Below are 17,379 nucleotides of genomic sequence, written 5' to 3' on the forward strand. Positions count from 1 at the left end.
CCTAAACAGTCATCTGATGTATGAAAACTTAACTTTGTATTGTAGGAGCTCAGTTACTTGTTAGAATTGTGCCTGGTATCGTTGTTCACTACAGTACAGGATCAGTACAGGATAAGTAATGTATGTACACAGTGACTTCACCAGCAGAATAGTGAGTGCAGCTCTGGAGTATAATACAGGATGTCACTCAGGATCAGTACAGGATAAGTAATGTATGTACACAGTGACTTCACCAGCAGAATAGTGAGTGCAGCTCTGGAGTATAATACAGGATGTCACTCAGGATCAGTACAGGATAAGTAATGTATGTGCACAGTGACTCCACCAGCAGAAGAGTCAGTGCAGCTCTGGAGTATAATACAGGATGTAACTCAGGATCCGTACAGGATAAGTAATGTAATGTATGTACACAGTGACTCCACCAGCAGAATACTGAGTGCAGCTCTGGAGTATAATACAGGATGTAACTCAGGATCAGTAGAGGATAAGTAATTTATGTACACAGTGACTGCACCAGCAGAATACTGAGTGCAGCTCTGGAGTATAATACAGGATGTAACTCAGGATCAGTACAGGATAAGTAATGTATGTACACAGTGACTCCACCAGCAGAATACTGAGTGCAGCTCTGGAGTATAATACAGAATGTAACTCAGGATCAGTACAGGATAAGTAAGTACATCCACCGTGCTGAAGAAAGAAAATCTGGCTGCATCAGAGGAGAGACCTGCAGCGTCCGGACAGGTGAGTATGCTGTCTTTTTTGGCCCAATGGCTGTGGGCACGGCTGGAAACCGCTGCAGGCCCCCTGTGCATGGGCGTTGCAGTATCCCGCAGCGGATCTCCGCCGCGGGAGCCGCCGCCTGGGAGCAGGCGGATCTCTGCGGTCAGCCTAATCTGACAGATAGGCTGACCACGGGGAATCGCAATGATTCTCTGCTCGTGGACACGGGGCTGGCACTTTCCATAGCAACGCTATGCAAAACTTTACACAGCGCGATTCGCTGGCGATTTACCTGAGGCCCCCTGTCCACGGGAATTGCGGTATCCCGCAGCGGATCTCCGCCGCGGGAGCCACTGCCTGGGAGCAGGTGCCGCAGACGGATCTCCACTGTCAGCCTAATCTGACAGATAGGCTAACCGCGGAGAATCGAGGCAATTCGCAGCATGCTGGGAATGGCCGGCCGCGAGCGGAGAATCGCAACGTTTCTCTGCTTGTGGACACAGGGCTGGCGCTTTCCATAGCGATGCTATGGAAAGATTTAGACGGCGTGATTCACCGGAACTTTACAGCTGGCGAAATCACTGCCGTGGACAGGGGGCCTAAGTGAAGCAAGAACTCCCAGCAAAGTCCCTTTGTTGATGAAACATGTTTTCTTTACTTTCTTTAAAGGATTAACACAAACTGGATACATTTTGGTGTTATTTTGGAATTGCCCGTGTGGTACTTCTGCTGCATTTGTGTTTATGGAAATAAGTTATTATCATTTTGTGCTTTAATTGCTTTATCAAACTCACAGCTATTTTTTGTAACTGTAAGGCCTCCTGTCCACAGGTGACTTTTCACTGGATTTCCCGCGGTGATAATCCGCACCCGGGTAATGTAGTGAACGCTTTCCATAGGATAACTATGAAAAGCGCAGCCCAGATGTCCAGCCGATTTTTCCGCTCGCGTTAAAAATTGCGGCATGCTGCGATTATCCGTGATGAACCCATCATTATAGATAGGTTCATCGCGGTGCCCTGGCGGCGGGATATCTCTATGCCCATGGACAGGCGACCTATCTCAGGATCATTAATGAGTAGTGGGCAGAGCAGTGAGTACAGCTCTGGATGGTAAAGTGCATTGACACCGAACGATTTTCGTTAAACAAAACAAACGCTGGTTTGTTCAAAGTTGAACAATAATCATTCAGTATAAAGACAGTCAGCAATGAATGAATTCATTCACTTATGGTTCATTTCATACAAGCATGAAACTCCTAGACGGCTCTTCCGCTAATCGTTCCGTTTAAATACCAATCGTTCAGCTGTTCTTACTCACTGGACAGTGAATGTGAATGCTTTGCGAGCGAATGAGTTATCTGCCTGTATAAACAGGCTGCATGAGCGAACTCTGACATGCGAATGATAAACTGCTCCATCTGAAAGCAGGATCCATGCAGGATAAGTACTGCACTACATGATTCAGTGAGTTCAGAGGTGAGTGCAGGTTATAAACTTCGGTCATAGCTGCTGTTATATAGTCGTTCTCCCAGTCTACACACAGCAGGTTGATTAATCCTATTCAGTCAAATTAGCACACAGAGGAGCCTATTGAAAAAAGCTTGTGCAAAATGTCCTGCGACTATCAGCCAATCAAATCGCAGCTTTCGTACTTCTACTGCATTTTAGTAAGTGCAGTGATTTATTTGGTTGCTTTGAGCAAATCTTCAATTTCTCTTTTATACAAGTTATCCTAGTCTGTGCGGACCGGAGGAATCGGTGAACCCTGGACGATTGCCCGCTACATGTGTCATTTTCCATCTTGTGCCCCTTGTTTTAATGCGAGTTTTTGTTTTTCCTCCAGCTCATCCTGTACAGCTTCAAGCAGTACGAAGATCTTGTGACCTTCCTGCAGCAAAACATTAATCAGGTGAATTACTCCGCGGTATCACATTCTAAAAGGCAATTAATGTTATCTGAAAATGGATGTTCCCTCATGTACAAATGACATGGGGTCATAGGTCACCTGTGGAGTAAAGATGGTGATACCAGGCTGGATATTGTTCTATGAGAGAAGGGAGGGTCCATATGTGCGCAAAACCTTTATGTTAATCAGCACTTTTTTAGTCACAAGCCAGACTTCATAAATTGGTGACATTACCCCAACCGGTAATGAATGGTGGCCTTCTCCATAGCCGCAATATTACATAAAAAGCTGCTAGCTACTCATGGTGGACCGTGGAAGATCAGCAGGTCACAAACTCAAAACTCAGGGTGTAAGGAGTTCGAGCTTCTAAAGCTTATGCACACTTTTTGCTCCTCTGCATCGGTTTGGATTTTGACTCTGTTTTGGATGCAGAAATGCTGCGGAATTTGCCACGGAATTTCCACTATGTGTAAACTTACCCAAAAGTGACCAACTAGGGTTAGACACTACAAACAAACCCAATGTATTATGGTCTGTCAGTAATTTGTTAAATAGGTTTCGGGGAGTAAACCGTTGTTGACCTAGCTTAAGGATAGGTCTTCAATACTTGATCAGTACAGGTCCACCAGTTGGGATCCCTGCTGATCAGCTGATTGAAGAGGCTGCGAAGATGCTGCGGCCTCATTTTCACCAGTCACATGGCCTGAGAGCTACTCAGTCCCATTCAAATGAATAAGATTGAGCTGCAATAGCAGGCATAGCCACTATATGATGTACGGCGCTGTGCCTGGTATGGGCCAAAGTGACAGCGTCAGTCATTGAAGTGACGCTGTCACGTCATTCAGCTGATCATCGGGGATCCTGAACAGCGGACCTCTGACGATCAGCTACCCTCTGGATAGGCCATCAGTATTTTAGGGATGTAAAACCTTAGTAAGGTTCTCATACACATCAGCTGTGATCTTCTGAGGATGGTGGGAGCTCAGTTCAACTCTTATGGTAGATGTTGGGGGAAGAAACGATCGGGCATGTTGAATTTCAATGTGCCCGATCCTTTGTTACCCTGGGAAAATAGCTATTACCAGAGGGGTCTGGAGGGGATAGAGGAAACTGGCAGGAGCTTATTCCCCTCTGAAAACACATGCATGCTTGGCTGAGTCCAGTTGTTTGTCATGAAACAACCCCTTTTAATATGACTGTTATTTGTTTTTCCAGTTTGAGCATGGTCCCTTCGGATGCATCTTGTTGACAGTCTCTGTGGTCTTCTCCAGGACAGTGGAACTGTGAGTATATATAATGTATACTGTTAACATGTAACAAACACTTCTAGAAAGGGCACGCTCACCTTTAGACATCAGTTTAAATCTAGGTATAGTCAATATAATATCTATTCATTTCGTTGTGAATTAGTTTTACTTTTCCTAGTACTGATCTGCATGATTATATCATGTAACACAGTAACAGAGTGTAAGGCTGAAAAAAGACATGTCTATCTAGTTCAGCCTACTATCCCAACCCCCCCCAATGTTGATCTAGGGCAGTGGTTCCCAAATAGGTCTATATGGACCCCCAGGTCTTGATTTTAAATTGTTGGGGGTCCATGTCAGAAAGAAAAAACTGTGGGGGTGCACGAGATGTAAATAAGGGTCCACGTGAGCGGACTCTATCTAGGCAGGTCATCATCAACATTTAGGCGTTCTATAAATGACATATTACACCTTCCACAGATTGTGTATATAATAAATGATTTTCACGGACAGGAGTACGGCTTATGTGAGGATTCTTCCTGCTTTATTTATTTAAACATGTGCAATTCACAGATAATAGAGTACGTGTTTCGGTTCTATTAGAACCTTGTTCACCTCAGAGGCAGAGAGGGGGCGGGAGCTCAGAGCACTGCTCCCGGCTCTTCCAGCCTCCTTCCCCTGCATAGAGGGACTTCGTATATCGGCCGGCATGAATACCCGGCCGATATACGGTCGTCTGAATAAGCCCTAATGCCCAGGACCAAGCTCTGTAAATTTACAGTGCTTGGTCCTTAATGGGTTAACAAATTAAGGAAAATTCAATATTAGGGTGGCTGCACACTGCTGGATTTCCATTGCGGAATCCAGAGCAGGCGTCCGCCTCCAGATTCCGCAGCAAATACTGCCTATACCATGCTCTTGAAAAAGGCTTTCTCCTGCTCACAAGCGAAAATCAATTGTGATTTTCCGCTCACGAAGAAAAAATTGCAGCATGTTCTATTTTTAGGCAGATTCCGCTTGGATGGCTTCCGTTAAAGTCAATGGAAGCTGTCCGACCCGCGGCCCTTCCGCAATTGACATTGCAGACAGGTCTCGGATTCTGTATCATCACTAGGCAATAACGCAGGAAAAGCAGGGGTTTAAGAAAAATAAACCCTGGACTGCGCATGTCTGACGTCAAACCGTGCGGACCATCCACAGTACAGAAAAGAAGAAGAAATGACAGGTATGTGGGGATGCCGGCTGGGCACACGGTCGGATGCCGCTGAGGGCTCCCGCATGTGGAACCCGACCCAGTTGTGTGCAGCCGGCCTTAGGCAGGCAGGGGATCTACGGAAAGCAAAAAAAAAAAAAAAGTCGGCAAGTGGTCTGCGGGGCAGAAAAGTGTGGGAACCCCTGATCTAGGGGAAGGCAAAAACCCCAATGAGGTAGAAGCTAATTTTCCTAATTTTAGGGGGAAAAAATCCTTCCCGACTCGAATCTGGCAGTCAGAATAATCCCGGGATCAATGTCATGTTTTATACTCCAGTCACATCTAGAGGTGTTTTCACAGTGGTCTGTGAGCTGAACACATCAGCTGCACTAATCTCTCTGCTTGCCTGAGGATTTCCTATAATGTATCAGTTCTGGAAAAATGATGACTAGACTGGTTCAGCTCAGAGGATTGTCTAGACTGGATACAGCTGTAACAAACCTCAGCTCTGAGAAGTATTAGTATCAAGAAGGATCCATGCACATTAAAAACTTCAAAAGGGGCGGTGATGCGGGCATTATTCCCATTTCCAGATTGGAGCCGGGAAGGAATTTTTTTCCCCTAAATGTGGAAAATTGGCTTCTACCTCATTGAGGTTTTTTTTGCCTTCCTCTGGATCAACATTAGGGAGCAGTAGGCTGAACTGGATGGACATGTGAATTTTTTGATTCAAAATCACATTGCTTCTGTGATATTGCGGTCCTTGCACTTAATAGGATCGCAAGTGTTTTCCATTGACTTCAATGGGAGACATCACATAATACTCACATGGCATGCGAGTGCCATGCAATGGCTTTTAAGGTCCCATTGAAAATGTGCACCAAAATATGCCATGTGAACATATTCTTACTGTTTTCAATCTGAAACACTGGATGTTCTCTGCACAGCGGCGCCCCCCCAGTCACCCAGTCGTGCAGAAGCTGCTGACAGGCCCATTAACTTGAATGGAGCTGTGCTGCAAATCCTTCCTCAGTGGGTGTAAGGAGCGACTCCGAAGGGGCCACAGAGATGAATTAGTGTTGAAGCCCCATTATTCCCCGGATTGGTGGCGGTCCCCGAGGTCGGACCCTCACAGGTCATAAAGCGATGGCCTGTCCTAGAGCTATTCCTACACTTTGTAACATAGGACTACCTCTTTAACGGCAGCCAGCCCTGTCGCTGTGAGGATACCTGATATATTTGGCTTCTGCAGTGTTTGTGTTCATTCATCGTAGCAGATAACTGTGAAACTGTGATCCTATGTGCGAGTGTTTGACCTATGGAGAACTATGTACCCGGGGAGTTTCTGGTACGACTATTGTGCAGCGGACCTGTTTACATAACTGACATACTTCTGGCGTAACATAAAAAGTCAGGAAAGGACATTTGGATTTTGCCTGGATTTATCATTCTCCACTTGTCAGGGAGGTCTCGGCTGTTTATCGTATCGCCTGCCAGCTTCTAATCAGCAGCATTAAGCTTTCACAATTGACTTTTTTAAGATCCCACTGCAACCCTGCGGACAATCAGAAAATAACTAGTATCAGTTACTGCTCAGCCTCACGAGGTGGAAATCATCTGCGGAGTTATTGCCCTGGCTCCCGGAGTTACAGTAACCATCCAGTGCCAAGGGGAAATGAAGTCTACAGGGGATTTGTTTATCAGGGACCCCTGCCTGTTCCCAGAACTGCTCTATATCAATGCTGCTTGTCGACTTCACTACTAAAGGTCACTACTGTTGGGTCACCATTAAAGTTTGCAGCAAATCCTAACCTGTAATGTATCAGTGATGTGAAAGGTGGTATTCTCCTTTATAGGGGTTGATTCCCACCCCACCTCCCCCTTCCAATTAATAATGGGCTCTTGGATCACAACCAGGGGCGTAACTATAGAGGGTGCAGGGGATGCGGTTGCACCCGGGCCCAGGAGCCTTAGGGGGCTCATAAGGCCTCTCTTCTCCATATAGGGAGCCCAGTACTATGAATAAAGCATTATAGTTGGGGGCCCTGTTACAGGTTTTGTATTGGGGCCCAGAAGCTTCAGGTTATGTCTCTGTGCAGCATGGTTTAGGTATGGGTACGGGTACAGATACAGATAGAGGGGGGGCCCAGCTCACGTTTTGCATCAGGGCCCCTGAGCCTTTAGTTACGCCCCTGATCCAAACCCCTGCAATCAGTTCATTTCAGCCAAGTTAGTGCACCCCTCTAAGGGCTTAAACAGATGACCATGTTTTTGTGAAGTTTTGCAAGCGTTAAAATTACGCACATAGTTTTTATAAATGTAAGAAAAGATAGGGCAGGATGTATCTTTCTCTTTTTTTTTTTATTTTAATGTGCGCAATAGCGCTCAGTTTGCACAGTACAAAATGAAAGACTTTTGGCGAGTTCAGGCCAAATACGAGCTTATTTGCACATGCGCCCGTCTGAAGAAGCCCAAACTTTTCTCTGGACCTTGCAAACATTTTTCCTGCATCTTCAATTAAAATTACGTTAGTGGTGTGGATGGAGCTACAAAGACAACAGCAGACCCCATACTCACTCCCCGGTTGGAGAGAGAGACTGACTGACTGGAGAAGTCTGTCCAGAATGATGTTCATGGAAGAATTGCATCCAAAAAGCCATAACTTCAATGTACAAACAAGGCTGAGTGACTCAACTATGGACAACAACATAGGAACTGGAGTGCAGAAGAATGGCAGCAGGTGCTCTGGACTGATGAGTCAAATGGGAAATATTTGGTTGTAACAGAAGGCAGTTTGTTCACCGAAGGACTGGAGATTTGTATAATAATGAGTGTCTGCAGGCAGCAGTGAAGCATGGTGGAGAGCGGTACAATAATGAGTGTCTGCAGGCAGCAGTGAAGCATGGTGGAGAGCGGTACAATAATGAGTGTCTGCAGGCAGCAGTGAAGCATGGTGGAGGGCAGTACAATAATGAGTGCCTGCAGGCAGCAGTGAAGCATGGTGGAGAGCGGTACAATAATGAGTGCCTGCAGGCAGCAGTGAAGCATGGTGGAGAGCGGTACAATAATGAGTGCCTGCAGGCAGCAGTGAAGCATGGTGGAGAGCGGTACAGTAATGAGTGCCTGCAGGCAACAGTGAAGCATGGTGGAGAGCAGTACAATAATGAGTGTCTGCAGGTAGCAGTGAAGCATGGGGGAGAGTGGTACAATAATGAGTGTCTGCAGGCAGCAGTGAAGCATGGTGGGGAGCGGTACAATAATGAGTGTCTGCAGGCAGCAGTGAAGCATAGGGGAGGTTCCTTACAAATTTGGGACTGCATTTCAGCAAATGGAGTTGGGGATTTGGTTGGGATTACTGGTGTCCTCAATGCTAAGAAATACAGACTGATACTTATCCATCATATAATACCATTAAGGAGGCGTCTGATTGGCTCCAAATAAACTCTGCAGCTGAAAAAGGACCCCAAACATACAGCCAATATCATTAAGGACTATCTTCAGCGTAAAGAAGTAGTCCTGGAAGTGATGATTTGGCCCCACAGAGCCCTGATCTCATCATCCAGTCTGTCTGGGATTACGTGAAGAGACAGAAGGATCTGAGCAAGCCTACATCCACAGAAGATCTGTGCTTAGTTCTCCAAGATGTTTAGAATAACCTCCCTGCTGAGTTCCTCCAAAAACTGTGTGCGAGTGTACCTAGAATTGATGCTGTTAACAGTGAAGGCAGTGGGTGGTCATACCAAATATTAATGTGATCTAGATTTCTCTTTTGTTCATTAACTTTGCATTTCCTTAATAAACAAACATAAACTACTAAACGGAACCTGTCACGTCCCCACAGCACCATAAACTAAGTTATGGCACTGTTAGGGGATGTGACAGGGAGCTGGTTGAGGTGTATTTTATACTCACCTGCTCCCTGGATCCAGCAGTGCCCCCCTCTGAAGCTCACACCAGTCCAGATCTTTTCACAGCTGGCTGTGCGCTCTCCCATAGACTTGTATAGCAAAGTATACATGGCACTGTGAAAAGAGCCGTATAGGCAGTGCTGCCTGCTGACTTCAGAGGAGGACTTTGCAGGGGTATTATTGTATCTTGATGCCACCAGAAGCTAGGAGTTTGACGGCTTCCATGCAGGAACGCCCCTGTCACACCCCTAGCTCCCGGTTGATTGCATTTCGCAAGGTCCTGGAAGCTGCGCGTCAACATACAATAATAGTCATACAAGTGGCCGGCGCTCCCAATACAGTGCTGGGCCATGCAGTGGCTCTGAACGGTGTGCGCAGCCTACCAGCAGCGCTGACATGTGGGGACAGCCGGGTCTTTCCAGTGGCTTCTGCTACACAGCTTGAGGAGCCGCACGGAGGCTAGCAGCGCACACATCTGGCGACTGGCGGCTGTGTGTGCTGCCTGGCCTGAAGAGGCACACAGCCGACGTGGAAGGAGAAGCTGCAGTGGGGAGCCTGTGAAGCGTGGGAGAGGGGCCGGGAGCTGGTACTGAAAATGTACAGTGCCCCGGGGAATAATCAGCAGTGGGGAGCCAGAGGAGCCTGTGAGAGCGGCCAGGAGCTGGTACTGAAGCTGTACACTGCCCTGGGGAAGAAGCAGCAGGAGCGGGGAGCAGGATGAGCCTGGAAGACAGGGGCCGATAGGCGCTAGTGCATACATATAGTCGGATGCCAGCGGGGATGATGAGCAGCTGCCACAAAGCGCCGACCACACACAGCTGCATCGGGAACCACACGGAACCGGTGGGAAGCTTGCAACAGTGACAGCAGCAGCGAGGAGCTCCCATCACGGCCGGGACGGGAGGGACGAATTCATAATGATACTGTGCTGGCAGGACCTGCAGGGGAGCCGTTGCTGCAGCCAATCACGTACAGAGGGCGTCACCCCCTGTCAGTCTTGACTCCACCAGGACTTCCTGGTGGCATCAAGATACAATAATACCCATTGCAGGATGCACTCATTTTTTCCACACCTGTCTAAAACTTTTGCATAGTACTGTAATTTCAAAGTGATCTTCCGATAGGTCATGGATACTTGTGAGAAAACCCCAGTGATGAAGTCTTAGACCTCAGACCACCATGGGTATAGAGCATCTGAACCCTTTGGTTGCTGGTCAGAGATTTGGTTTACTGTAAATCTGACATCATGCTATAAAAAACGGTCTTTAACCCTTTGCAATCCAATTTTGGATTAAGGGTTTCCTAGGGGCTTTCTCTTTCAGCCATTATACAATGGCGCCATCTGGTGGCTAGAGCCAGTACTGCGGTGTGAGACATGCTGGAGAGGCCCCCCGACAACAGAGCGGCCAGTAATCTACAGTAAGAATACCCTGACGGATGTCTTCCGACATCGGAGCTGTACAGCCTTCAATCAGAATGTCTTTAGACGTCAGACAGTGGATTGGAAAGGGTTAATTTGCATGGACTTTCACAAGGGCAGAATGCTGCAGTCCAGTGACAGAAATCATACAGACATATAATAATAACGTCTATAGGTTGGCATAGGGTCACAACTTTCTAACTTGTTCCTTTTAATTTTGCCTCTGTGCAGCCATTGTAAGCAAAGGAGAATTATAGAATAATCGCTGTTGTGTTGCAGTAAGACGTTTCCAGCTATTCTTAGATGGGTGGTGTAGACATCCCCCTTCCACACCCTCCTTGTAATCACTTCACAGAGTTTACATCTAGAATAAATGTATCTAAACAAGCACTTTGTACAGTTCAAACATTACTTATCCTGTACTGATTCTCAATTACTTCCTATATTATACTTCAGAGCTGCACTCACGATTCTGCTGGTGGAGTCACTGTGTACATACATTACATTACTTATGCTGTTCTGAGCCTGAATTACATCTTGTATTATACTCCAGAGCTGCACTCACTATTCTGCTGGTGGAGTCACTGTGTACATACATTACTTATCCTGTACTGATCCTGAGTTACATCCTGGATTATACTCCAGAGCTGCACTCACTGCATACATACAGCACATTACTGTAATGTAGGTTTGTCTACAGGCATACACATTGTACCAAGTGATCAGCTCAGTGCTGCTGCAGCTGTAGTTTTTACCACATTCCCAGATTATCAGTACAAGGGTTCTCATGTTCTCCCTGTGGGTTTACATCTCCTCTTATCAGTGTATTCGAAATTACAGCCTCCAACCACTAACTCCCCCACTATCAGACACCGTCCAGTAAACAGGCAGCACCCCTGAGCCCAGCAGATAATAACATTGTTAGCTCTAGGCGTATGGCTTTCACTTCATGTATTTTTGTTAGCCATTAAAAAGTATCATATCTACAGGATTCATAGTTTTCATTTTAGAATAACCTTTTTAACCCTTTGCATACTGCAACAAGTAATTTGCCAGCATGACTGCCTTCATTAACGCTAATGACCCTGGCGCCTAGAGGTTCCTCCCTCATCAGTGACTAGATATGAAACCTCAACAGGGTAAGAGGTGCCAACAGTCTTCCTTTTGGCTTGGCACCAGAACCGTATTAATGTCCTGTTAGAATAACATGGCAAATAGATAAAAGAAACATAAACCTCAACATATCACAAACCTTGGACTGAAAATATAAAGACCTGAGTCTGAGGAATGATGACGGTATCTGGGCTCAAAATTATTGGTGTTCTATCGGCCCTGGTCAAGTGGGCAGCACTGCAGATGGTGCCATGTTGACAACTTTGAATGGTTAGATCTTTTCAGATTTTATTTTAGAATCTGCTCAAAAATACCTTCCATTCAAGTGAAGACGAATTCCTGTAGATGCAATTCATAGAACGTTATAGGTGGCACCCCAAGCATGTTCCTGGAGCACCCAGCTCTCACACCACAGGTCAGGGGGGTCCTCCGCCACTTCAGTGATGCAGCCAGTAGTTGTAGCAGTGCAGGTAAATTGTACCAGAATGGAGTCCAGTTACTTGGACTGGATAGATTTTTGAAAGCTATTAACAGGCTTTGTCTGGAATTTGTCTGAAAAAGGCTATGATTTCCTTTTAGAAACAGTGCTGCTCTGGTCCAGGGGCTCTGTGGGCTGACAGTCATTTTTGTAATAGGGTTTATTTCAAAATGTTGCAGTTTTTCTTCTGCAGCTTCTGCTTATCACTATATGTAGACTCTGCAGTCTAAGGCCTTAGTCAGACGGGCGTTTTTAGCCGCGATTTGCGCATGCGCATGCGTCTGGCGATTTTTTAAAACCATTGCTTTGCAATGGTATCGGACACATGAGCGCTTTTTATGCGCTCGTCCGATAAATTACACAACAAAAAATCGCAGATCGCACCTATCTGCGATCTGCGATTCCTGTTCTCTTCTGTATATGCGCTCAATGGGGCCGGCGGCAGCAGCGCCGACCCCATTGAGAACATATAGAAGACAAATCATTCTTCTCTGCCACAGCTGTAACATTGAAAGCAATGGGCTGCCGGCGTGCGCGGGGTGAATTGTCGGGAAGGGGTTAAATATATAAGCCCTTCCCTCCAATTCATCCTAAAATGTGTTAAAATAAAAAAAAATTGTATACTCACCTTTCCGCTGCAGCCGTAGTCCAGCCGCGGCCGCTGTCAGTTCTCCTGAACTGCTTCTTTGCACTATTCAGCCGGCGGGGCTTTAAAATCCCCTGCTGAATGATCTGCCTCTGATTGGTCACAGCCCTGACCAATCAGAGGCTGAAAACACTCACACACCCATTCATGAATTCATGAATGGGTGAGTGACTGCTGCCTCTCAGCGCTGAGCCAATCAGGGGCAGGTCTGACTCACATCCATTCATGAATTCATGAATGGGTGTGAGTGAGGCATGCCTCTGATTGGCTCAGCGCTGAGCCAATCAGGGGGCAGGTCTGACTCACACCCCCTTCACACCCACTGCAGGACGGCCGCTTGGAGCTCCGGCTGCCGGCAGAAGGTGAGTATGCAATTTTTTTTTATTTTTACACATTTTAGGATGAATTGCAGGGAAGGGCTTATATATTTAAGCCCTTACCGACAATTCATCCCGGGCTCGCCCACAGCGCATTGCTTTCAATGGAGACGGCTGTATTGCCGTCTCCATTGAATGCAATGCGCTGGACAGCTCCGGCCCGTTTCTAATGAAAGGCGGCTAGGAGCAGATTTTCGGGCGATTTGCGGGCGACTTGCGCGCACCGGTCACGCGGTTTGCGGATGCGCATCCGTCATGCGATCCGCAAATCGCGCGAAAAAACACCCGTCTGACTAAGGCCTAAGGCCTCATGTCCATGGGGAAAATTAGGCCCGCCGCGGATTCTTCATGGAGAATCCCACAACGGGTCCCTCCTTTCTCGCGGACATGATGCTAAAAAATAAGAATTTCTTTATCTGTCCGGACGCTGCGGACCTGCCCTCCGTCACGGCCGGATTTTCTTCCTTCGGCACAGCGTACTCTACTGAGCCTCCATTGATTTCAATGGGGCTTCTCAGACAACAGTTTTAGCGCACTAATTAAAAGGCTGCATCTTCTATTTTAGTGCATTGCAGTGCTTTTTAACGCACCACATCCCCCATTGCAATGATGGGGTGTGTTAAAAAAGCTGTCGAGCGTGTTTAAAAACACCATTCTAAAATGCTTAAAACACTGCTTTTAAAACGCCAGCATCTTTAGAAACGCCTGCGTGAAAGTGGCCTAACAATAACTTTGGAAATGTGCATTAGGCCAGTTTACCATCTGCATCGCAACGTTCGGCCCGAGGGTTCGTCACAGATGCAGCTCGAAGTACTGGAAGAAAAAGCTGTGCAGCTGGGTGGAAAGTGGGCGGACGCCATTATAAAACGATCAGCCATGGTGATTCCCCTTTCCTGCTCCCTAAAGGGGGAATCCCCAGCGCAGATGTAAAGCCCCCACCTTACTTTGTTAATGATAATTCACAAGATCTCTGCTTGCTGGGAGTTTATGGAAAATGTATTGCTTGCATCCAGAGGCTGAAACTCCATCCTAATCCAATGCTTCTCACAGGTGAAGATTTGCTACAATTGTATCCAGTTTTGATGATCCTCGATGAGATAAACGCAGCAGAACAAACCTCTCTCCTATCCTGATAGTTTGTCGCAATGTATCAGTGCAGGTGCAACACATGAATCTGCAGTTCAAGATATGTTTTCCATCACACAGAATTTTCAGGACTGGAGACAATTGTAGCAAACTTCCAGCTTTGGGTTTCAAACCTCTGGATGTAAACAAGAATGTTTCCATTTACTGACAGTAAATAGCTTGTAGATGGGGAAGAGTTAAAGCAAAAACTATAATAAAAGTATAGAAAGTTGCAAAACTTTCCATTATAGAATGATTTCCCATCAGGTCTCCATGTGGCGGGCTGGCTGGTCTCACTTGTATGGAGTAAGGGGGCACATAGGGAACAGTTACTGTATGAGACGTTGGGGCATTACTCGGGGACTTGCATGCTATGGGGAGGGGGCTCATCATACCATCAGAGCAGGGGGGTTCAGGCGCTGCTGTGTCTGCGTAAACTCATGAACTCTCCTGATTGTAGCTTCCTCTATGGGCAGCTGATCTAATATGCAGATGCCTGACGCTCCATTCCCACGTTGTTTACAGCTAAACATGTCATTAGCACATCCTCCTTTTGTCACAAGCGCCGATCTGTCAAGCAGATATTAATCTTTGTGACAGGTTTGATTTATCTTACTGCTCATGCCTTAAAGTGGAAATGATTGTGCGGCAGACAACGCTATAATAGTTGGTGAGGAGAATGTCACCATTGATGGGGAGAACGGGGTCAATGTACGTAACCTTGTATGCACTGTTATGGTCTTTAGGGGGACAATTATCACAAATCTCCAGTTTCTTTTCTGTCAAGCTGGTTTTTAGCTCTATTTACGGGCAAGTTGGCTGGGTTGGTTGGCCAATATTTCAGCCATTTCAGCTTTCCAAGACTGATCTTGCTGATTTCTGGCCTGTGCACTGCAGCGTCTCACTAATTTCCACCCTTTGCACTGTAGTGGCTTGCTTACTTTGCAGTCTGTATACTTCAGCCACTCACTGATTTCCAGCCTGTACACTACAGCATCTGCCTGATTTCTGTACTATGTGCTGCAGCATCTCACTGATATCCAGCATGCGCACTGAGGCATCTTCCTGACTTCTGCTCTGTCTACTGCAGCATCTCACTAATTTGCAGCCTGTGCACTACAGCAAAAATCACTGATTTGTATAAATCCACTGATTTATATTCTGTACACAACAGCAGGTCAGTAAATAATGTTCTGTGCACAACAGCAACTCACTGATTTCTATTCTATGTGCTGCAGCATCTCATTGATATCCAGTATGCGCACTGCAGCATCTTTCTGATTTCTGTTCTGCATACAGCAGCATATCACAGATTGCTGTTCTGTACACTGCAGCATGTCAGTAAGTAATATTCTGTGTACTGCAGCAGTTTCTGATTTCACTTTTGTACACTTCAGAATCTTGTTGATTTCTCTTCTGTGTACTGCATCATTTTGCTGATTTCTCTGTGTACTGCAGCATCTTGCTGATTTCTTTGTACTGCAGCTCAGCATCTCCTTATTTGTCTATTGTTTAGTGCAGCATCTGGGTGATTTCTCCTCTATGTACTGCAGGATCTTGCTGATTTCTCTTCTGTGTATTGTAGGATCTTGCTGATTTCTCCTGTGTGTACTACAGCATATTGCTGATTTCTCCTCTGTATAGTGCAGCATCTGTTTAATTTCTCCACTGTGTACTACAGGATTGTGCTGATTTCTCCTCTGTGTACTGCAGGATCGTGCTGATTTCTCCTCTGTGTACTGCAGCATCTGGCTGATTTCTCCTCTGTGTACTGTACGATCCTCCTGATTTATCTTCTGTGTACTGCAGCATCTGGCTGATTTCTCCTCTGTGTACTGCAGCATCTGGCTGATTTCTCCTCTGTGTACTGCAGCATCTGGCTGATTTCTCCTCTGTGTACTGCAGCATCTGGCTGATTTCTCCTCTGTGTACTGTACGATCCTCCTGATTTATCTTCTGTGTACTGCAGGATCATGCTGATTTATCTTCTGTGTACTGCAACATCTGGCTGGTTTCTCCTCTCTGTACTGCAGCATCTGGCTGATTTACCCTGTGTGTACTGCAGCATATTGCTGATTTCTCTTCTCTATACTGCAGCATATTGCTGATTTCTCCTCTGTGTACTGAAGCATATGTCTGATTTTTTTCTTCTGTCTACTGCAGCACAGCATTTCCTTATTTCTCTGCTGTGTACTGCAGCATCTGGCTTATTTTTCCTCTCTGTACTGCAGGAGCTTGCTGATTTATCCTCTGTGTATTACATCATCTTGCTGATTTCTCTGTGTACTGCAACATCTTGCTGATTTCTTTGTACTGCAGCTCAGCATCTCCTTATTTGTCTACTGTTTACTGCAGCATCTTATTGATTCCTCCTCTGTGTACTGCAGCATATTGCTGATTTTTCCTCTGTGTACTGAAGCATCTTGCTGATTTCTCCTTTGTGTACTGCAGGATCTTGCTGATTTCTCTTCTGTGTACTGCAGGATCATGCTGATTATATCTTATGTGTACTGCAACATCTGGCTGATATTTCCTCTGCGAACTGTAGGATCTCGCTGATTTCTCCACTGTGTATTGCAGCATCTGGCTGATTTCTTCTCTGTGTACTGTACGATCCTCCTGATTTCTCCTCTGTGTACTGCAGCATCAGGCTGATTTCTCATCTGTGTACTGCAGGATCTTGCTGATTTCTCCTCTGTGCACTGCAGCATCTGGCTGACTTCCCTGTGTATTGCAGGATCATGCTGATTTTTCTTCTGTGTACTGCAGCATCTGGCTGATTTCTCCTCTGTGTACTGTAGCATCTTGCTTATTTTTCCTCTGTACTGCAGTATCTGGCTGACTTCTTCTCTGTGTATTGCAAGATCATGCCGATTATTCTTCTGTGTACTGCAGTATCAGGCTGATTTTTCCTCTGTGTACTGCAGTATCTTGCTGACTTCCCTCTGGGTACTGCAGTATCTTGCTGATTGTTCTTCTGTGTACTGCAGCAACTCACTGATTTCTCTTTCTATCTCTCTGAAGGGTGCAGAAAGATTTTGATGTCCCAACAAACTGCCTGATTGGTGCTCATGCCTATTGTACCCAAGTAAGTGTATGACAGCTTCACATATACAGAACCCCCCAACAGAGCCCTCTCCACTCCAGTGGATTACATCTTAGTTGGATGTTACCACTGAATGTAAATGCATCTGGAGCCATACTAAAGTGGTGGACCCTTATTGTGCCGTATAATATTGCAT

At 46.1% G+C, this 17,379-nt stretch overlaps 1 protein-coding gene across 1 annotated transcript in view; it reads left to right on the forward strand.

The window, feature by feature from the left end:
• The window catches only part of MINDY4 (MINDY lysine 48 deubiquitinase 4), a 121,222-nt gene that overhangs the window by 57,974 nt on the left and 45,869 nt on the right, over positions 1–17,379 (forward strand). The window contains exons 12-14 of the mRNA XM_066584553.1: positions 2,569–2,634; positions 3,847–3,914; positions 17,162–17,225. Coding sequence (XP_066440650.1) covers positions 2,569–2,634; positions 3,847–3,914; positions 17,162–17,225 — 198 coding nt within the window. The remainder of the gene's footprint in view (positions 1–2,568; positions 2,635–3,846; positions 3,915–17,161; positions 17,226–17,379) is intronic.

Source organism: Eleutherodactylus coqui, chromosome 12 (genome assembly GCF_035609145.1).
Source record: "Eleutherodactylus coqui strain aEleCoq1 chromosome 12, aEleCoq1.hap1, whole genome shotgun sequence".
Taxonomy (NCBI): domain Eukaryota; kingdom Metazoa; phylum Chordata; class Amphibia; order Anura; family Eleutherodactylidae; genus Eleutherodactylus; species Eleutherodactylus coqui.